Source organism: Podarcis tiliguerta (assembly GCF_965153285.1).
Source record: "Podarcis tiliguerta genome assembly, chromosome: 2".
Taxonomy (NCBI): Eukaryota; Metazoa; Chordata; class Lepidosauria; order Squamata; family Lacertidae; genus Podarcis; species Podarcis tiliguerta.
The window spans coordinates 23,566,698-23,588,842 of NC_139535.1; the positions used below are offsets into that span (position 1 = coordinate 23,566,698).

Here is a 22,145-nt window from a genome sequence, read left to right on the forward strand (position 1 = left end):
AAAGGGCTCTATGGATAGCAAATAAAGGAAATAACATGTCAATATCTAATGACCTTTGTGGCTTCGAGCAGGTGCTTACCTTAAGACATGAAAAACTACATTATAAATTGTTATTGTATTTCTGTGAAATCTGTACCTCTCTATAAAATTTTGATTTTATAAATGTTCTAAAATATGCAGTTCCCTGTGAAACAATTAAATATCAAACTTGCCCTGATTGGGAAGCTCAGAGTATCCCTGTGATATTCATACTGTTGTCTTAACAGGATACATTTTGTAAAAAGAAAGAAAGATCAATTTGTATTTCTGTAGAACGTAAAGAAATATACAAAAAAAGGTCTGATTCATTTTGTCTTTAGGCAGAGGATGAATTTGTGTACTGGCCAAGTCGAGAAGAATCCATGAACTGTGAGGCATTTACTGTGACCCTTATCAGCAAAGACAGACTGTGCCTCTCTAATGAGGAGCAGATCATCATCCATGACTTTATCCTTGAGGCTACCCAGGTATATAAAACATCCTCCAGAGGTGAATCTGGAGTCTGCTTGGCATTCAAAGTACTGCTGCTGTCAGTTAACAATTGATATGCATGCTTTTCAGTGGGGATTGGTTTAATGTCTTTGTTTGGTCATAGTGGACTTATCAGTTTCCCTCATTTCTTCCCAGAGGTCTTCTCCTGTCACATCCCAGTTTTGTTTTCAGTATACCATTTCCACAGAAGGTCATAACATTTCAGCTTTTATCTGATCCAAAGGTGGAAGTTCCTCAGACAGGAATCACACCAAGGGCTTGGTTTTATTTTCATTTTTAAGAAGAATGTACTAAGGGTGCATGTTCATTAGCTATTTCTCTGGATGCATCACTGCTATTGAAAGCAGCTTTTGCAGGCCTCACAAGTGGAGTTGGTTATTAGGTATCAATATCTAGATTTTGTTTGGGGCAAGTGATTCCCTCTTAAGGCAAGAGTGGGGGATGTTTTTGTGTTGTGGGCTGTATTCCTTGGGTGTAATCTGTTGGTGGCCACACCTAGCAGTATGTGGGACCAAAGTGGGTAGAGAATATATGATACTTACCGAAGGGGAGGAAGGAAGTCCAAAGCTCAATAGAGCTAATGTTATGTATGAGATGTATTAATACAATGAATGTATTGGAATGTATGTTTGATGAAAACTAATAAAAATTTAAGCTGGGGGGAAAAAAGTGGGTAGAGTTTTGAAACTGGGCTGCAGGTTCCCCTCTCAGTTTTAAGCGGTGTTACCTTCTCTGCAATGTTCTGTGCAATTTCTGGACAAATGGCACCTGCAAGTAGGTTACTCCTGAGTAAGGAGATCAGTTATTCTTTATATAGCAAGTTGCAACTTCTAAATGCAAGTGGGCATGCCAGAGAGCTAGTTGACCCCATCATGCCTTTTCTCTATTCTTATACTCTTTTGTGAGCATATGCACTGCAAGTCCGTAGCGAGCACCATGGAGACGGATGAGAAATGATCAGTGCAGGAGCAGCCAAGGCCCCACAAGTGGGGCACTGTTGCTCTCCAAGCTTTCCAACACAGCAGGTTGCTGGCATTTACTGAGAGGAAGAGGGTAAGAGTGCAGGGAGTTTGGCCCAGTGCAGTGCATGGCAGCCCGAGCATCAGATTGCCAGCACACTGTGACTCACAATGGGCCAGCTTCCCCAGAAATCACTTCTCCCCTCTCCATGCCAACAACCCAGTCTGTTGGGAAGCCAGGAGAGCAAAAATGCCCCACCCATGCCGCCTCATGAGCCACTAACAAACATATATAACTTTTCCTCCACCTCAGATCAGCCTCCATATCCTGGGAACTTGAAAGTAGCCACCATTTTTAAAAAGAGATCGCAGGAGTGGGTTGTCCAGGAAATTACAGGCCAGTTTGCTTAACATCTGTCCTGGGTGCATAGCACTGTTAACAAATAAAAAAAACACCAAGCATATAGAAGAACAAGCATTGCTGAACAGAGTCAGTACGGTTTCTAACAGGTTATGTCCTGACTCATGAACCTATTAGAGTTATTTGATAGTCAACAAGTATATAGATGTGATCTGGTTGATGTAGCAGACTTGCACTTTTAAAAAGCTTTAGACAAGAGTTCCTCACCAAAGACGGCCACATAAGCTTAGTTGTCATAAATTAAGAGAAGAGGTCCTCTTGTAGGTTAAGTAGCAGAAAGCAGAGAGGAGGAATAAATGGGTCAGTTCTCCAAATTGAGAGACATAGAAAATGCAGTCCCGCAAGGATCGATATTGGGACCTGTGCTTTTTAACTTGTTCATAAATGATTGAGAGGTAAGGGTGAGCAATGAAGCGGTCAAGTTTGCTGATGGTGCTAAATTGTTCAGGGTTGTTAAAAAACTATTGTGAAGAGTTCCAAAATGGCTTCTCTAGACTGAGTGAATGGGTAGTAGTATGGTAAACAAGTAAAAAGTGATGCATGTTGGTGCAAAAAACTTCTTTCACATAGACACCCATGGGGTCTGACTAGTGGCGAGTGACCAGGACCGAGACCTTGGATTGCATAGTTTGATGAAGATGTCAGCCCAGTGTGTGGCAGTTGTTGTAAGCTTCCCACCATGAGGACAGGACGCTGGGCTAGATGGGCCATTGATCTAATTCAGCAGGGACTTCTTTTGTTCTCAAATAAAAATGAAGGTTACCACATGCCACTTGCAGAAAGAGAGTTCCTGCTTGTATGGGCAGGAGACAAGACATGCTTCCTCATAGCAGTCCGAGGCTGGATTAACTTCTTTTTAGCTAGAGGTGAACAGTGAATCTATTTGAATGTTAGAAGTGCATTTTTAAACATAAAAGTGGAATTAAAACGATTAACTGTTGGGTTGGTTTTCGTTTCAGGATGACTATGTTTTGGAAGTACGCCATTTTCAGTGTCCCAAATGGCCAAACCCAGATGCCCCAATCAGCAGTACCTTTGAGCTTATCAATGTAATCAAGGAAGAGGCCTTAACAAGAGATGGCCCCACCATTGTTCACGATGAGTATGTATATCCATCAAATCATATTCATTTTATAGATTGGATAAGAAAGATTACAGTAAATATGGAAGTTTATTTGGCCTTTCATCTGAGTAGTGGAAACGGGGGCACAAGTATTTTATTTGTTTGTTTATAAAACAAGTCTGTACCACCTATTGGCTCTAAAAAAGAGCCTCCAACATGGTTTATAACAATAGTAACACAATTAAAAAGAGCATATAAAGCCAAAATAGCACAGGGAAACAAAACTATAACTAGGTAAAATTTAAGACACATTAAAAGCCTGACAGAACAAAAATACCTTAATCACTCACATAAAGAACAGCAGAGAAAGGGCCAGTCTAATCTAGTTCACAGTTAGGATGCTGCCAGTGAAAAGGACCTACCCTTCCCCAAAAAAATTAACCTTGCAGAGCAGGGCTTTGGAAGTTGATGGAGATTGACTAGCAGGTTCATGCAGAAATAGACTTTCCTTTAAATATCCAGGTCCCAAGCCATTTCAGAATCTTAGATTGGGCCTTTAAAAGAATTGGAAGCCAGTAATTCATCCACCAAGGCAATCAAAGCCATTTCTGTCCCCAAACTGGGCTTCAACCCAGATCAGAAAGGATCTAAATAATAAGAGTCTTGTCCAAGAAAGCTTGGGTTTGAGTTGCCACCATTGCGGAGAAAGCTTTTCAGTAAAGGTCTCACAACTAATTTCTCATTCAAGGAAGAATTCAGAGTTCCAACCACCCACTTGGCCAGCCTCCCATCTGGCATTCTTAATCGGCCGCAATGGACACGGACCAAAATGCAAGCAGTTGGCCTCAGGCTGAACAAGCTAAAATTTATCCTTCGAAACCATACAAGCAGTAACCTCAAACAAAGCCATAGATTCCCGCTTCCAGTGCAGAGTTTAAGCTGGAATGCATGCAAGTGAATTCATCAGCAAAGTGTTTTGCAAAGTGGTCACTGCAGGCTGCCAAGGGTTCCTCCTTGCTAACTTGTGGACTAACGTGCAACCATCTCCTCATCACTTGGAACAGCTCCACTGACTGACCCGTGTCAGTGCACTGGTGATTTAAGAAGTATAATTTCTTCGGTGTCATCATCACCATAGAGTAGGTCTTGGAATGAATTTCAACACATTTATAGAGACCACACTTTCATAAAAAAATAGAGCAAGGCAGTATGCAACACACAAAATTACAATAATTGGTTTGGTTAAATACATCTTGAGCATTTTCTACTCTCACTCTGGCTACCCAGGCAGTCATTGCATCACCCTAGGTTTTTCAGAAAACCAATGAGCCTGAGTTCTACCCCTGAGACAGGATGCTTGGGAGTGATTGTGTCAATGCTAATGGCATTTCCTATTCTGGAGGTCAGCCAGGTTCAACAGCCATATTGGTAGGAGAATCCCCAAGAACACTCAGGGGTCCATCAGGAACAATTACTCACCAATGGTGCTACATCATAATAGGCTCCCCAAGACCTTTTCAGTCAGTGACTTGTCCATGCCTGTGGTGTTATTTCAACCCTGCACCCTTACACAGAACACTTTTTTTACTGCCAAGCAACCACCAAGATCGTGTCCTGCAGAATGTGTAGGACTAGATATTGAGATAGGTCCATTGTTGTTATGGAGACCATGAAATCCTGGCCTACTAAGTAAATTGCTGAAAAATCAAGTGCTATCTCCATGTACCTTGGGTTCATTCTCCAAATCAGAACAAAATGTGCAGAAGAGACATTCAGTCAGGAAGCTACCCAGCCCAACACAGCAATCAACTAATGAGTGTGTTTTTAGTTTTTAGTGTCTTTTACATACTTTCTTACTTAGTTATTTTTGTCCCTCTCCTTAGGAAATGGTGGCTGGATGTGTGGTGTATTATCATCATGCACAGATGGGTCTGAAAAGAACAATTAAGGGCTCTATATATGACTTTTCTTTCACATCTTGACTTGCTAAAGTGCATTATAAAATACAGATGCTTTAGCTGAAACAATATTAAGTCATTGCTAGTTTTAATGCTCACCTAGATTCTGAATACTTTTGCTGCTCTTGCAATATTCAAAATTAAGACAGTTATTGATCTGGGCATTTCATGAGACAAAAAATATCAAACCTCTGTTTCTAACAGTGCTGAGTCATTTCTTTTGTAAATTGCTTTTTGGGTTATTTGTTATATTCACTGATTTTTATTTTTATGCCTTCATACATAATATATGTTCCACTTTTAACTGCATTCTGAGGAAATGTAGCTGAAAATGAAAATTTTCCTTCTGTGCACTCGACCACATCATCACTTATTTTATTCATTAATACAACAGCAAACTAATCCCAAGTATAGGTACACCTATCTGGCAGAGATTATAGGTGCAATTCGAAGAAAACTAAAGCTGAGAAACAGACATCAGATTTTCATTGCTGTTTGACAGGGGGCTTTATGATTCACCTATGAGCATCTGAATGCAACTGTTCTGTGGGTTTGCAGGTATGGAGCAGTGGCGGCTGGAACATTATGTGCCCTTACCACTCTGTCCCAGCAGCTGGAGAATGAAAATGCTGTTGACGTTTTCCAGGTGGCAAAGATGATCAATCTGATGAGGCCTGGAGTATTTACAGACATTGTAAGTCTTTAAAAAGGAGATGAAGTTGTTTTCTAAATAGGAAAATGTCCAGTTAAAATCTATGCACATGTTTGGCATACTGTCCCATGCCCCTGTGCCCGTGAAGTCAGATGGCTAGAAGACTCCTCTTCCACATATATTCATAGAGTCTCCACCAGTTTTGCTGCCCGATATCCTGCACAACTAAGAACCACAGTGCAGCAATAAGCACCATCTTAGACCCTGACCTTTATTTATCTAGGGTCAGAATTCCCTTTCCTTCTTAGATCCAACAAACAGTTTGTTCCAGGATGGAGAATATCCATGGAGTCAGCGCTACCATTCAGCTACTTTTTAACTTGTTATATTCCTGCAGGGTTTGGGGTTTTTAAACTATAGTTCATTACAGTTTTCACAATATTACAACAAAACAATGCAGTACCTTATTCCCTCTTTTCCCTCCCGGCTTCCCCACCAACCTCTGTCCCTATGCTCCTTTATTTACTTCAAAACATTTTCGTTTCTAATACGTAGTTGTTAAGTACGCTACACAGTGTTCAGACTTGCCTGCTCAGATAAGGGTTAGGATGAATTAGTGGCAGTGCTCTGCTTTGGTCCCTGATGAACATCTGTTAAATTAGAGATGTTTCCATCCCTGCATTGTGCCTGTAGGCTTCACAGGAAGCACAGGACTTGTATGCCCTAACTCTTTAGACTAGATCAGAGCAGAAAGGAGGTGCACGTAATATTAAAAGAAGGCGAGTAAACAAACCTTTATTGAAGATGTAGTTTGTGAGAGGTGACTGGGGAAAAAATGAGAGTGAATCTATTGCAATAAGTGGGCGGGGGTCCAGCTGTAACGTACAACCAACAAAATTGATTGAAGAGGCAAGTCTTTTGGTTGAATCTGTGTTACTGCCCTTTGTAAATAGTTATTTGTATATGTTCTCTCAACTTTGTAGTTATTCAACAAATTGGCCGCATAACGTAATTTTGTTTCATTGGTACTGTACCTGGCTTTGGGATTATTTTCTAATGCAAAGTTGGTAACAATGTTTATATTGTGGGTTATCAGAGTATGGGAGAGCTACAAGATTAAAGGTGTCAGGCTAGGGCACAGCAAGCAATACTGATTCCCCCCCACCCCCCCTAGAAAACGCAAGCTGAACATTTTACTTCCTTGAATGTTAGGTTGTTTTAAATGTTCTGATCTTTCCATTCCAGGAGCAGTACCAATTTCTTTACAAAGCAATGCTAAGCCTGGTCAGCACTAAGGAAAACGGAAATGGCCCCATGGCACTGGACAAAAATGGTGCTGTTATGGCCAACGACGAATCAGATCCTGCAGAAAGCATGGAGTCTCTTGTCTAATTGGAATATTGAAAAGGCACTTAATTTGTGGAATTTCTGAAGACTGAGTAAACTTTTTTGAGGCCTTTTTTGCCAGACTCTAGGTTATACAATAACCCAATTACTTTTTTACACTGATAAAAGTTTTGATATTTATTTTTGCCATTTTATGTCTTAATGGTATCCTACTGAGCATTTGCACCTCTTGTTTATTTCACACAGTGAAACGCAATTTTATCTAGTTTGCACTATATGATCAGTGTTAACTGCCTATAAAGTTGTAATACAAAAACAAGCAAGCAAACAAACCCTGATGTGACATTCCATGACAACAAACATGCTACTTTTTAGTTGAAATGCCATGAAGTTTTGTTAATTACTATGAGCCTTGACTCTAAAGTCTTGAATGCTAGACCAGAAGGGTTCTTTTTGTTTTACAAGAACAGTGCTGTACTCTAAACATACTCCAATGTTTATTAATTTTCATATAACTTTGGTAATCATTATAGGTCTTCTGTATTCCAGTAACATGGATGAGTGTTGTTTTTTTTCTTCTTGTTTGACAAAGTGGTGTGGTGATCACTAGCTACACTGAAGTGCAGTAGCATCCAGAGGTTGAATAGCTGGTCTGCATTGTTTGAATTGCTCCTCTCGGCTGCATGGAAGCCTAGGAATTGCTTTCCATGTCACATACTAAATTACATTCCCGAAACACTGAGTTACTCAAATCTTGAGCTTTGACCTCAGTCTTTGGTTTTACAACTTCACTGATTCCCCAGATTTTCACAGTGACATTTCAGTATGGGAAAATATTTGATCATATTGCCACCACAGACAATTTAGTAATCAACAATATACTTCCAGGTCATTTTATTCCAAAAGCATTTAGGTCACAATTTCCCAATTAGTATTCACCATTTTGAACATATATTTCCTTTATTCTTCTGGAACAGGATTTCTATCTTGACAATACGTTGCAGGATGGCAAAAGGAATTTCTTAATTTCATAGCTGTTAGATGCCGTTTTTACAGGTGTGTAATTTTCATACTTTACTGCTAAAACGTACTGATCCATATTACTGGTGAAATGATCTAATAAAAAAAAAACTACCTATAAGATTACACTCTTCCTCCTTTTTTTTTTTTTGAACCAAATTAATTATTTAGCATACATCTCCTTAGTTCATTGATCCATTCCTATATATTATACATTATACTACACTGTCCCTGTTACTTCAGGCAGCCACTTAATCTATTTCCAACTTAAGAAAACCCATTTCCACTCATTAGCTTTACATTTAAGCCTCTGTTTTGAATAACTTAAAACTGCTCTGCTTTCCAAACCACTTTTCTGTGCAGCTCATTTAAGCATGGATGGTCCCCTTGCACTGCTTTTTATCTACACTGTAAGAATGGGGGAAATGAATTAAATTCTGATGAGGTGCTTGGTTACATGGCCCATACCATCTGTGGTCATTGTAAATAAGCAGCAAATGCCCACAGGAGGAAGATTACAGAGTGGACCTTGCTAGTATAAAATTCAGTATAATTGGCAAACTGGTTTTAATGGCTAAAATGTGTAACTTGCGTTATAGCTACCCAAATTACTTTATTGTGCTCTTGTGCTCTTGGTTTGTCCTTGAATCAGTTTGTTTAAAATGATCCCTTCTTGTCTGAATTTACTTTACTATGCCTCCAATTCAAAATAGTGAGAAGAATGTGCCTACATGTAAAAACAGGTTCCTGCCAGTTATATCTGCACTAGCTGTCAAGGGTAGAAGTGGCTGTGTGTATGTATGAGGGAATCCAGGGTAAGCCAACAGAGACACTGGTCTACTTGTCATTAAGATGGTAAATTGAATAGTCCCCAAGGCTACCTTGGTGAGAATTCACTGTGTGCTAGGGCTTCATAGCACAACCTTTACCAGCTCCACTATTTAAAAAGCCACTGAAAATTCTAACATTTGGTAGGAACCAAAAGGCACCAATTCTATATATATATATAGCCAAAACTGAGCCCCACTGAGTCTAATGGGACTTACTCCTTGGTATGCATATAGGATTGTAGCTTTAGGTAATTATTTGCATGCAACAGTCACTACTACAAATGTAAGAGTTGCTATGCAAATATTTGGTATTTGCAATGTACAGCCAGGCTAATACTGGTGCCTCAATACTGCAGGGCAAAACCACTTCTTTCTTTGGATGATGATTTCCAGCGTTTTCTCTCCAAATGTATGGGAAAGTAAATTAGGGCATTAAATATTTATTCAAAGTAAAACGTACAAACATTTAGGAAACAGATTATAATGTTGACAGAATGTCCTATTGTTTCATAAATTTCTTCAGCCATAGAAAAGAGAGAAATCTAGTCTGTACCAGCCACACATTCAAAACACTTTACCACTAAACTTAAAACAATCTGGATGACCTTAACCCTTAAGTAGAAGAGTTTGAAGTGGTTTTTATTGACACAAGTTGATGCAGGTGTATTTGTCTCCTACTCTGACAGCAAACTAATTCAAGTATCATATGCTTAAACAAATGCCTATTTCTTTATAATATTGTCTCCTAAAATGTAAAGGCCTCCTAAAAGGGTGTGAAAATAAATGTCCAGCAAAGCAGGAGAAACTATCCAGCGATGCAACAACTGCTCCGAAATTCATCCATGAAGCTGTTGTTTGTAAACACACAATTAAGTGCCTCTCACATGTTGCTGCCCATTTTAAATTTGCAATTGAAATTATTTCCAACCCAACAGTAGGGTCCAAAACCACAACAAGATCCTGATGGTAATTGCATTGAGGGGCCTCCTCTGTTATGGAGATGGATGAGGCAGCACCCTCTTGCACTGAGTTCCATGCACATGCCAGAACCATCCATGCACTCTAGAGCTGCTGGAAAAGGACTCCAGATTCCACAGTAAATAAACTACATTAAGTGAAGCTCACCAGAGAGGGGCCTAAGTTGTCCACTGCATTGTGTAGATTTAAGACTGACTATCCAGAAGCTGCACTTCACTTTAAAAACCCATTTCAAGTTACACCACCTGTGCTGCTTCTGCTTTGACCAAGAGGCACACTGCTTGCATTGGCATCAGGGACTGCAGTGCTTCCATTGCTGGCAATGGGCACTGCTTCAGGAAATTACAACTTTTGAGCATGAGACGAACTTTGATCACTTCACATCCAAAATTTTGTGGCAAGAAATGACTGGTTCAAAAAGTAAGAGGTGTGTGGTGTGTATGTATCCCGCCCCCCCAGGTTTAGTTGGATTCGTTGGTAGCTTTTCATTTGAGTCTGAATTTGTGGAGGAGATACTACAGAGGGAAATGAATGTGTTTTGGCAAGACTGCCTGGCAGCACTTAAGCCTGTTCCTTAAAATGTGTACCAAGTTGTACAAGTGTGTTTTTCGGTGTGGATTTTAAGACAAAATTAGACCAGTATAGCTGAAGTTGGATTGTTTGCAAAGCCAATTCCATGTGAATTCCAGCTCTTCTTTAATATTTACAGGATTTTGTCCACAGGTGTATAACTCGATTTAATGATCAATTGCTTTGTTTTAATTAGCTCACATGGGAATCAGGGTGTATTCTTAATGCTGCAGTCAGCAGGTAAAGAGAGGGATAACAAGATACGTTTGGGGAGAAGGGTTTGATGTTTCATGTGAAGTTCAAGTTACAAAGTGTAAATTTGCTGTGACATAAAAAGCTGCAATTTTGAGTTTGCAGCTCTCATTTTGTTCGGAAACAATCCTATTGACATGAGCCCCAACTCAGAGGACACTTGGGCCACACTAGATGTGACATTGATTGCACGAATGCAATCGCCATATTGTTTTTATTATGCAAATACCAACAACCAAGGAGAAACCTAAGCAGCCGTCAGACCTTATGGGGTGGGAAGGAGGAGTTCAACTTTTTCTCTCCCTGCCAAAGTCATATGAGCAGCAGTTGGCGCAGCAGTTGATAAGAAGTTAATTTTTGTCAGAACCATGGGAGGGAGGGAGTTAAACTCTCCATTCCCATCAACCCCTCCCAGGTTTAGACGTTATTTACTCTCCTCGTTGGCTGCAACAAAAATGTGCACATTATTTGTATTACTGCAATTAATTCAGTAGTTTGGCCCTTAATCAGGACTAACATCCCAGTGAATTATTTGGAACAAGTTAGTCATTTGTGTCCTATTTATGTTCTGCCTTTCTACCCTGCTTAAGGCAATGGGTCTTGCATCTATTTATCCAAGGAATATTTGTAGTATTGCTTATCAGTGTAAGCTCTGAATTTATATTAACTGATCAGTGGGCTCAGCAGTCTAATGAAATACTGCCATTGGTCTTTTCTGTTAGACTCACATTGACTATACTTCACCGTTGAGGGCAGGATATCCTTCTGATGATACCTGAATTTTGATTAATTTATAAACATTAGTCATTTTCAATATTAGCATTTTGAAAGAAATGCACTTGTAAAAGACTGATGCTTGTATAACCTGTCTTTGCTAATGTGGTCTGGAAACAAAGAGAACATGGGATTGTAATATGGATACTCTGAAACAAATTGCCTCGTATGTTTGGGCCATGAAAATCAATGCGTATTTATGTATTGAACCCTCATCTAAAGGAAGGGTAGCGCCGTTGGCATTCCCAGTCTACAGCCTTAGTACTGCAAATACATGCTTTGCTTTGTACTTCTTGAGTATGATAGTTGATATGAAAAGTCACTTTGCATAGATTAAGTTCATCACACACGAATAGTGCAGGAGGTAAACCAAAACTTTTATTTTGAAACAAATTATCCTTTAGCATTTCAGTGTGTCCGATCAAACTCTGAGTGCAAACTATCATGAGGCAAAAGATGTGGGTGCATGTAGGCACATGTGCACACCTCTGTGTAAGAAATACAGACTTTTAGGGTCCATTGTAGAGCTAGTGGAATTGCAATCAGATGAGCAAGGTTTTAATTGAAAGATTCATTGGAACGCTACCAAAATGCGATCCCTTTTTAATGACATAGCACAATGACCTTGTTATAAGTATGATTTCTTGTAAACTGCTATTGTATTTTAAAGTAGAGATATCAATTTTACCAAAGAAACATAATACTAAATATTAGCAAAAATAATGGAAAAATTGAAGAAGAAGAAGAAATAAGGAAAGTATAGTTGCGTTGCAGGGCAATTGTATGCATGTTTGGTTGGAAGTCAATCCCATTGTGTTCAATGGGGCTTAGTTCCAGGTAATGTGTGTATAGGATTGCACTGTTAATGACTTAGCAGTCATTCTCTCAAATTCATTCTCTTCTGCCACCCACTCCTGTGATACATGGTTATGTTCAAATAGTGCCAGTGAATTTTATATGAAGGGGAAATGCCTCATTGCTTATCCACTGCATTTCTTTTCTTTTTGAGATGTAATTCTCCATCCTTACATGTCAATTCTTGAGCTTTCTCTCTTGATTGTCATTATAAGTAATGCATACTACATTAGCTTTGCTTATCTGTATGGGGAAGGCATGCAAAACAAACAGGGAGAGTACACAGAGAAACTAATGAAAAGACTTGGCCTCGACATTGTCTTAGCTGTTCAACTGTTTTTAGTATTTTTGTTAGATATTTGCAAAGGGAAGCCTTTTCTACAGAGGATAATTAATTTCAAGAAAAATGTCTTGAGTTTTAAGAATAAACATGTCTCCAGAAGAGGAGATAGTCAATTTTATAAAATGTCACAACTCTCCAACATTTGGGGTAGTGACCTTTCTTTCTTTTGTTAGAACCTTTGAAACTAGCAAGCAGCCATTGTTTCTAAAGAACTAAGTATTCATCTCTATCCATTATTTTCATTTCCTTCATTTTTAAATAGCAGAAATCATTAAAACTGTAAATATTTTGTTGCTTGAATAAGCATCTTCTGGGAACTTTGTATCTATGGTATATAATCATAGAATTTTATATTTTCATATAAAGCTAATTTTTTTCTAGTTTCAACTTCTTCATGGTTTTTTTTTCCTTTTGTGGTGGATATGTGAATACATACTTTATGTGTATTGAAGTAGTGAAATGCCATCACATTCCAAAAAGAATTCAACACATGTTATTTCTTTGGGACAGTGATTGTTGATGCTGGATTTTCTTTAAATTCCATTGTCAGTGTGTGCAATAGGAATTAGACTTAACCAGTCACTGGATAAGTTTGTCTCATTGACCCATTGGGGAAATGTGGTGTTTGGTTTGGGGGGAGTTATTAATTTTTTTGTTTTCTGTTCTTCCTTTTTGTAACTTGAAGAATTTCCTTTTTGTTATGTTTTAAAAGTATATCAAATCATTCTATTATAGTGTTATTTAATATGTAAATTGTATTGCTATACATAAAATAAAGTATGGTTTTTGATGTATTTACAATAGTTGGTTGATATTTTCACTATATTAATGTACACCATGGCTAACCTATGCCCCTTCTGTTTCAGTGCACCTACTCTAATGCTCAATCCAACCCTACATGTAAATTGAAACAGGCTTTTGTCCAAATGCAGCCTGAGAGAGAAACCTGCATGGAGATAGACCACAGTATGGTCACAAACTCTATACATCAGTCACAAGAGCCTGTTGTTGGATAGAGTGGTGGGGTATACCTTTTAAAATAAACAAGATCACATTGAATACTGATAAAAGGCACCCCGATGTGACCTCCATCCATAATTCACAGGCTGGAAAGATGAGGATACAGCATCCTTCCTTCTTTGTGAAGCAGACTAGGATATGTATCTCATCTGCTATTTTAGGGTATGAGTTGAACAGAACAATTTATTTAATGAGGCTTATTTGAGCCTTTACATTTGAAGAGAAAGATACTAAAAAAGCTCAGCTCTGCAGTCCCTGTTGCAATTAAACTGCTGCACCATGGAATGAGGAATAGGGGTACATCCTTTGGACATTTGAGAGCTTAACTTGGTTCAAAACATCAACTGGCATACCTAGACAAAGCCGCTTTCTCACAAAGCCTTTTTTATGTCTATCGGGTGCAAGTATATTACCTGGGCATACAGAAGTGTTTGGAACACTGATGGGCTATCCACAGCCCTTCACTTCCTTTCAGCCCCCTCCCCATCAAGCCTGAAGAGAGAGAATGAACAGAATAGAATGAATGAATGAATGGGAGACTGTGTGTGGATGATTTAATGCTTGTGTATACAGATGTGTGAGAGAAAAAATGAAAGGAAGATGGGTAGATAAAGAACAGGAAGGGCAAAAAAAAGAGAAGGGGTCACCCACCCATTTTTGCTTTGGTCATCAGCATGAGTATGTGGCCCTCAACTCTGAAAGTGTGGTCTACCTCTTGATTTAAAGGGTATTGAGTTATTGATAAAATATTGGGTCTGGAGGGAGAAAATCCAGGTTCATCTTTTTGTTCACATATGAATATCCTTGGGTGGCCCATCAAGTCAAGATGTTCCAGGATACTCAACTTACCCAGTGCTTTGCAGGAAATATTAATAATATTCCATACCATCACCAGTCTGTTTGCTTTCAATACATTTATGACATCAGCAACTCCAATGCTAATCCCCACTCTAAGTCAAACCTAGCTTGTATCCAGCAACCAGCATAATTCACAGTAAGAAAATAGGCAACGGCTGTCATGCTTAACAAGTCAGGGAACCAACTGTCAGCAATGAATGTGGATGCACAGAAGTGAGCAACAACCAGCTATTTGAAAAGCAATAATATATATTCCCCAATGTATGGGGCAAATAAAAATAAGCTGCTTATTTTATGCAAGAATTCACACATCTCATAGTTTAGTCTCAAAGTATGTTCCCACAATTCACTGGACATCATGCTGGCAATAATGAGTCCTGCTTGATCAGATGAAAAGCCCATCTGGTCCAGCATCCTGTTTTCACAGTGGCCAGCAAAATGCCTATGGGAAGCCCACAAGCAGGACCTGAGTGCAACAGCACTCTCCCTACTTGTGATTTCTGGCAACTGGTCTTCAGAAGCATACTGCCTTTGGGATTGGAGGTACAACACCGCAATCATAACTAGTAGCTACTGAGTGCCTTATCCTCCATGACTCTGTCTGATCCTCTTTTCTTGCTATCCAGTAATAAGATAAAAGCTTAAAGTACTTCATTTAACAGTAGCTTGCTATGAGAAAAAATATGCTCATGCACTTCCCATGGGAGTTCTGCAGCAGGCATACATGTTCAGGGGCACCCTCTGCATCAGCAATCATGGGACACTGCACTTGCAGGTCTCACTTTCTGAACTGAGGTAGCTAGTTATAAATCCAGACAACTGTGAAATACATGGTATCTTTGAAAGGACTGTGTAGAAAATAAATACCTAAAACTTTTTAATATTAAAGTCAGTGGGGCTGCTGCCCTGTTACTGCTGCTTCACGTGTAATTAGAAAAGCTACAGTATAATTAACTCAACACTTCCCACTAGTGGTGATAAGGCTCAGTTAACTAACTAACTGCATCAGGAAATCCCAACATTGTAGGTAACAACAGCTAATGACTTTAAGATTCCAGACTCTTCTAATAGTCATATTTAATTATAAATAACCATGTCATTTGTATGCAGTGGGTTTAAATGTCATAAGCTGCTTCTTCAGGAAACTATTGACTTAGTTTTTTAAAAAAATCAATGCTGTTGTGTTAGGCAGCCAGCTCCTGACAATGTTTCCTGTGCTCAGATTAACTCAGTCTTTATTGATCACCCCTGGTTTATGTTTTGTCTTCGCTGCCAATCAATGGCCCTTGATGCTTCTGTGAATTAAAAAGGGAAGCATCAAGGCTTCCAGTCCCACCTGCCTTAATGGAAGCAGCTCCCACGACAATGGGGGATCATCAGAGAACTAAAAACAGGGATGATTGAGGGTAAATCGTCCTTGCAAAAGGGCTTTACTTGCAGTTCACCTCAGTACCTGGTTCTCACTCCAGCATGGAATGTGGGAGGCAAAAGCACTCCACCTGGCGAAAATCCTCCAACACTGCCATTAAGAAGCAGAGGTTCTCAGTTTAATTGGATCTTTAATTGGCTTTAAATTACCAGTGCATGATGGGAAAGGCTTACAACATACTGTTGAATATACCAGCTACATGGATCAAAGGTTTGAATTGAAATAAGATTTTCTTCAGCGTAAGAGTCAATTGGGAAGCTTCTTTTATATATTTATGATTCAGCAGCCATCTCCGGAATATAAGATAAAATTATATTTACAAGTGAGGAAGGGACGTTGGAGCAATATTGATATTAACAAGCAAAAATGGAAACTGTGATCTGAAATGAAGAAAGGAGGGGGGAAGCTCAAGTATGACTGTTTAGAAAAGACAGAGTAATTCCCCTCACTTCTGTTTAAAAACAACAGAAAAAAGAGACTGAGATTTGTGGTTGCTACTGATGGAATGTAATTTAAGTTTAATTGGGCCATAAATCTCTTGCTGGAAAGAAAAGAATTTGGGGGCTGTGATAAGACCGCTGCAGAGATTCTGGGAGTTGGAAAGGAGTATTAAATCTTCAGCACGTTCAAAAACTGCCCACCTTTTCCTAGGCTGAGGGGGAAATGGTGAAGATCTGTGACATGTTTTACTAGTGAGACAGAATGGTTTCTAGCAGACTGTCACCTGTTCTGAGACATCAAAACAAGGGACAGAGATATAAAACCTCTGAGAAACTTTGAGATTAAGTTCGACCCCAAGTCACAATGGGAGGAAACAGCAGCTGGGAAGTGAAAGAGACAACACCATATATGGACAGAAGGAATCTCTGGGGATATAACAGTTTTCACATGCAGGACAGAATAAAGATAATAGTTTGAGTTCCTCATTTGAAGCTTTATAAATTTATATATTGTAACATCAGGAATGGAAATCATTAATTATGTAGCTGTTGACTAAGGGATTATTATTATAACTGAAATGTAACTGAAATTAATTAAGCTTATGGAACGCAGTAATGTTAGAAATGCACTCAAACCATCATGTGGGGAGTCATTTTAACTAAAATTATACAATTATACAATTATCAAATTTGGGAATTAATTACTGTTATATTTTGGCTATTATTGGGGGCATGTTGGAAAACTAATGATTTTTTAATAATAAAAATACAAACTGTCAGAGCTGGCTCCGGGTCCCAGCTCACCAAGGACCAACGCTAGCCGATCGTACAGTAACAAAGTCTTTATTGAAGAATAGTCTCCATTTACAAGTCTTAGCGTCCCAGCCCTACGTCTGGACTTTAGACCGGCGAAGCTCTGTCTGGATCTCCGCCCCCTGTGCACCAGTTTAATACTCTAATCTTACTCCACCTCTTCCTTCTCTCTCTCTTCCTCGGGGTCTTACTACCCCCCGGGGTCTCATTCCTCCTGGACTCTTCCGACGCAGAGCTTGACCCCTCTGACTCCTCCCCCTCTCTTCGGCGGGCTTTGGGACCTGGCTCCCTACCCGGGCTGCCCACCTTGCCGCCCTCCTGTACATTTGAACTTGGCGCGCGCGCGCGTTTTACTTTCCGGATGACCGTTTCCTCGCTCCCTGACGAGGGTGTGGTCAGTCCTGCCTCACGTTCTCCCTCTGCCTGCGCGCTCCCTGATCCCGATGCCTTGGACTCCTCCCCCCTACTGCACTCTGGGGGGGACGCTGGCCCGGATTTCCAGCTGCTACTCCCTGAGTCCCCTCCTTCCCGAGGTGTCCCCCTGGGCTCTCCCCTTGCCCTGACCATGGGGGCCCCTTTCTGTGAATCCTCCGAGTCACTGGAGAGACTCAGAGACCTCGGACTACTGTCGCCGCTGACATTTCCTTCCGACTCCTCCCCCTCGCTCTCCGTTTCTTCCCTCTCCTGTGACTCTGCTCCTGAACCCCTGACACAAACGAAAGCATCAAAATCCAGTTGTCATTTCTTCAATTACTCTCCCTAGCAGTGTGCTATTCTTTTGAAATCAAACTGATTTTTTTTTTCCATTAAAAGAACATGGATGGATGAAGATGATATATTTTCTGGGATTAAAATCTAAAAAATTAACAACTATTTTCAGGACTTTGAATTTTTCACCGTTTTATAAGACACACAGGTGTTGAGAGCAGATTTTTGTTTGACTTTATTAGATTCTTCTGTCTGATCTCCCAACAGTTGTGCCATCTGTTCACTCTGAAAATGAGAGATGACTCTGGTCTTGACTTGTTAATTGGAGATACAAAGCCCTTTCGGAACAGTAGAAGTTTTAGGTTTGCTATTTCTTATCTACTTCAATCTGAGTTTCATTGAACTATTCTACAAGAACACAGAAAACCATTTTATATTAAATAAAAGAGAGATTAGACTCTCTGGGCAAGTTCTGCACTCCAAAGCTGATCTTGATTGTAAACTCAATTAATTATCTGGGAATGACAGCCAGTTCTACTTTATTTCCTGTTATATTAACTATAGGCTTTCACAGATACTATATGCTTCAGCCTCAAATCCAGCCTGAGCGAAATACGATTACTCAAAAGACCCACTATGTTCAGCAGAGCTTATTCCCGAGTAAGCATGCATAGGATTGCAGCTCAAGTTGGCTCTGCACAAAGCATTGTGGACTTTGGGCCTACTAATGTTATAGCTTGGTCTGCATCTTGAATGGACATAGGGCGCCCCATTCAAAGCCAAATTTAAAAATGTATAATACGTAGGAGAGCACAAGAAGTAAGGTAGGCAGATATGGGTCCACAGCATTGTGGGGGACACTTCAATATTTAGGAGTACTCTTTCCATCCCTCATTACTGCCAACTGCTGGAGGGGGTAGAAAGTTACACAATGTAATAAAAACACTACCTGATGTTAAGTGATCCTGCCTCAACAGGGAGGAGCTGTTTTGAGCACATTCCTATATTATGCCTAAAAGGAAATTCCACTCAATACTCCATACACTATAACTCCATATAAATAAAGAACTCTAAACAAAGATCAAATGCACTGTCCTCTTATAAACACATTCCTTGATTAAAAATGCTGCAAAACAAGGGAACTGACAGAAAAGGCCATATTTAACAGTGAATGTGAAGCACACTGTTATTATGAAGCACACTGTACCAACTGCTCACCTTTGCATTTCTCGAGTGCAAAGCATGGTTAAGACTATTTTCTGCTCTGTGAGTCCTACAAGCCTCTTACACAAAGGCATCATCAACCTTTTGAAATTAGATGTCTTCAGTACAGTGGTACCTCGGTTTAAGAACAGTCCGGTTTAAGAACAATTTGGTTTACAAACTCCGCAAAACCGGAAATAGTTTCTTGGTTTGAGAACTTTACCTCGGTATACGAATGGAAGCCGAACGGTGGAAGGGCACCGGCGGCGGGAGGCCTCATTAGGAAAAGCACACCTCGCCTCAGATTAAGAACGGTTTTGGTTTTGGTTCAGGAACAGATTAAGTCCATAAACTGAGGTACCACTGTACTATTATTCCAGATACAGCCTGCCCTACAGAGGGAGAGATCTATACTGATTTTTTAACATTTACACTGTGGTATTCCTTGTCAGTGTGATGTATCAACTTTTTATGTAATAAAGAATCCTTGCTTGGCTTCTTGCTCCAAAATGCATGCATGTTAATGTTAACGAAACATCCAGGCACAAATTGTGTCTTAATGCAGTGTTAACATTTTGCATTGCCTGTTTCCAATAGTTTTTAAATAGTACTTTTATATGATCATTACAAAATAGGTATTCAGAGGTTAAGACCTTTCCTTACATGCCATTATTTAAGCAGTATGATGCCTTTTACAAAAGGCTAAACTCTTTGGACTGACTCCCTCAATACAGGCATTAGAAGTCTTTCTCTGCCTAGGTTCAGGATTTTAAAACTAATTTTAAAGGCAGTACAAGAATTTCATTGGTTGAAATCCTAATATTGGTTGCTGGTTAGAATAATTGCTCTTCAAAAAGGTTCTTTGACATTTGTTTCTTGGAACTTTTGCCAATAAAGTAAAAATCTGATGCTATTCTAGGTATCCTAAAGGTTTATTTGGGATGTGGAGATGGGACTCTCCATGACAAAATAAGGTGGGGTTTTTTTTTACAGCTAAGTGGGTGTGACAGGCACAGCAACCATGAGAGAGCAGTAAGATGACAACTCAAGTAGACAGGAAGGAGCCAACCCTGATTTCCCTTCTGTTGCCAGCTGGCCCTGCCCCAGGTTCCCTCAACCTTCTCCTGGGGCTCTTCCTTCCTTCCCCATCCTACTTACAGCTGCCTCTTCCACTCAGCCACCATGTCCATTTGGACATCAGAGGCAGTCTGTAGCTAATGGCAACTGTTGGGTTGGCATCAGCACAAGCCCCCTAGGCCTGAAAATTGTGGGGGCACCTCAGCAGTGATTTATCATTTAAAAATATACAGCCCACCTTTCATACAGGGGCAGGGGCGGGGTCACACCATAAACTTTGGTATTTGACCTTCCATTATCTGTGAAGGAAAAGACAGAACAGACAATACACATAGCTGTATTTGGGGGAGGGGGTGATTTAGAAATATAAACTGGCTTGCACAAATTCTGCAGTTCTCTTCACTGCTTTCACCGGAGTTGGGGTGGTGTTCTGGCTCGGACATCCATGGAAGCAAAAAACAGGCCATAAAGAGGATGGGTACCATCTGATCACATTACCCAGCACTTCCACCAGCTTCTGCCTGGCAACTTCATCCACTAACTTCAGCCCACCAACTTCCCAGGGTTTCATCTATTCATGAATATCCACCAGTTTCCTTTCACACATCATATTCCCACATGTACACTCTTTGCTTTCACCACATTCAAACCCTTCCACTCACCACACAAGCATATGCCAGCCAACCTCCTTGAAGAACATCATTCATTTATCTTTCACTGTACCTTCATTCACATTCTTGTCCCGGCTGCAGCTCAGATTTCCACCGACTTCTGTTGACTGGCTTCTGAAGGTGAATTTCAACCAATTTGCATCCACAAATATCAGTCTACTTCAGCTTTACATCTACCAGCCTCCAAATGTGAACTCCGCCCACCACTTTCCACCACCACCATCTGCCATGGATTTCAGCTGCCTTCTGTGATGGAAAAGTTTGTTTTGCTGGGCAGGTTGGGTCCCCAAGTGTTTTCTTTTTCTTTTTCCCTGCCAGAAAACGGTTATTGAATGGCAGCCTCTGATTGGCCGGGGTTCCAGGAGAGGGAGTTGAAAAGGAAATGATTTTGAGAGTCAGTTTGTAGGTTGGGATAGAACAAGAACAGGCAAACTCTGGCCCATCATCCCTAGCTAACAGGACCAGTGGTTGGGGATGATGGGAATTGTAGTCCCAAACATCTGGAGGGAGGGGGTTTGCCTATGCCTGGGATAGAGGCTGGGAGAATAGGTTGGGAGATAGGGAGTGAGAGGAGAGTTGGTTCTGGGTAGAAACATCCACTCTGAGGAATATATCAAAAGCTAGAGAAAGGAGACTCTGAGTTTAGTGTGAAGGGCAGTGTGTGGTGTCCTGGAAGAGTAATTAGGCCAGGAATTAACTGGGAGGCTGAGCCAGAAGTAAAACAAATTAAATTAAATTAAATTTAAAAAAAAATCCTTCCAGTAGCACCTTAGAGACCAACTAAGTTAGTTATTGGTATGAGTTTTCGTGTTATTTTATTTTGTTTTGTTTCGACTACGGCAGACCAACACGGCTACCGACCTGTAATCAGAAGTAGCTGTGAGAATACAGTCTACTTAGGACTCATTCCAGTCAGGAAGGGAGAGATTCTTCTACAAAAAGAGAAGACTCCCAAACCAGTTAAGAGGGGTGTGGTGATCTCTTGGGTCTGTTACTTAGAGTACCTCAGGAGTAGGGTTGTCTAAGGGGTGTGTAACTGACAGGAAGAACCAAGGTATTAAGCAAGAACCGAAGTGAAAGAACATACTCTGAAGTATCTTATGTTTTACCTACTTTGTGTCATAAACTTCCTTTGTTTAATAAATTCATTCCTGTTTATTTGATCAAATCCTGCCTGAGACTCCAAACTATTAAATTTGCCCTCACACAAGTCCCCCACAGGATAATCTGGGGCAGTTTGTAGGAATTTGTGGAATTGATGTTCTGTAAGGTGGGTGCACTATATTTAAGTGAGGGCAGGGCCAATGGCACCAGGGGGGAAATCGTTGCACTGTTGCACCCTCAAGCCACAATCCTGCTCAGCAAGTGAACTT

At 40.2% G+C, this 22,145-nt stretch overlaps 1 protein-coding gene and 2 long non-coding RNA genes across 9 annotated transcripts in view; 1 reads left to right on the forward strand and 2 right to left on the reverse strand.

Moving 5' to 3' along the window:
• PTPRG (protein tyrosine phosphatase receptor type G) overlaps positions 1-13,347 on the forward strand; it is a 518,906-nt gene extending 505,559 nt beyond the window's left edge. For all 5 annotated transcript variants that reach the window (XM_083424609.1, XM_083424610.1, XM_083424611.1 and 2 more), the window contains exons 26-29: positions 360-506; positions 2,871-3,013; positions 5,491-5,626; positions 6,830-13,347. In XM_083424609.1, the coding sequence (XP_083280735.1) occupies positions 360-506; positions 2,871-3,013; positions 5,491-5,626; positions 6,830-6,976 (573 nt within the window). In that variant the 3' untranslated portion in view covers positions 6,977-13,347. The remainder of the gene's footprint in view (positions 1-359; positions 507-2,870; positions 3,014-5,490; positions 5,627-6,829) is intronic.
• The window catches only part of LOC310671033, a 35,196-nt gene that overhangs the window by 8,197 nt on the left and 4,854 nt on the right, over positions 1-22,145 (reverse strand). The gene's annotated exons all lie outside the window — the stretch shown is intronic.
• LOC310671140 lies at positions 13,223-22,139 on the reverse strand. The gene is made up of 2 exons (XR_014507822.1): positions 17,827-22,139; positions 13,223-17,073 (listed from the first exon to the last, which is right to left on the reverse strand). It is a non-coding gene; the product is annotated as an uncharacterized lncRNA (long non-coding RNA).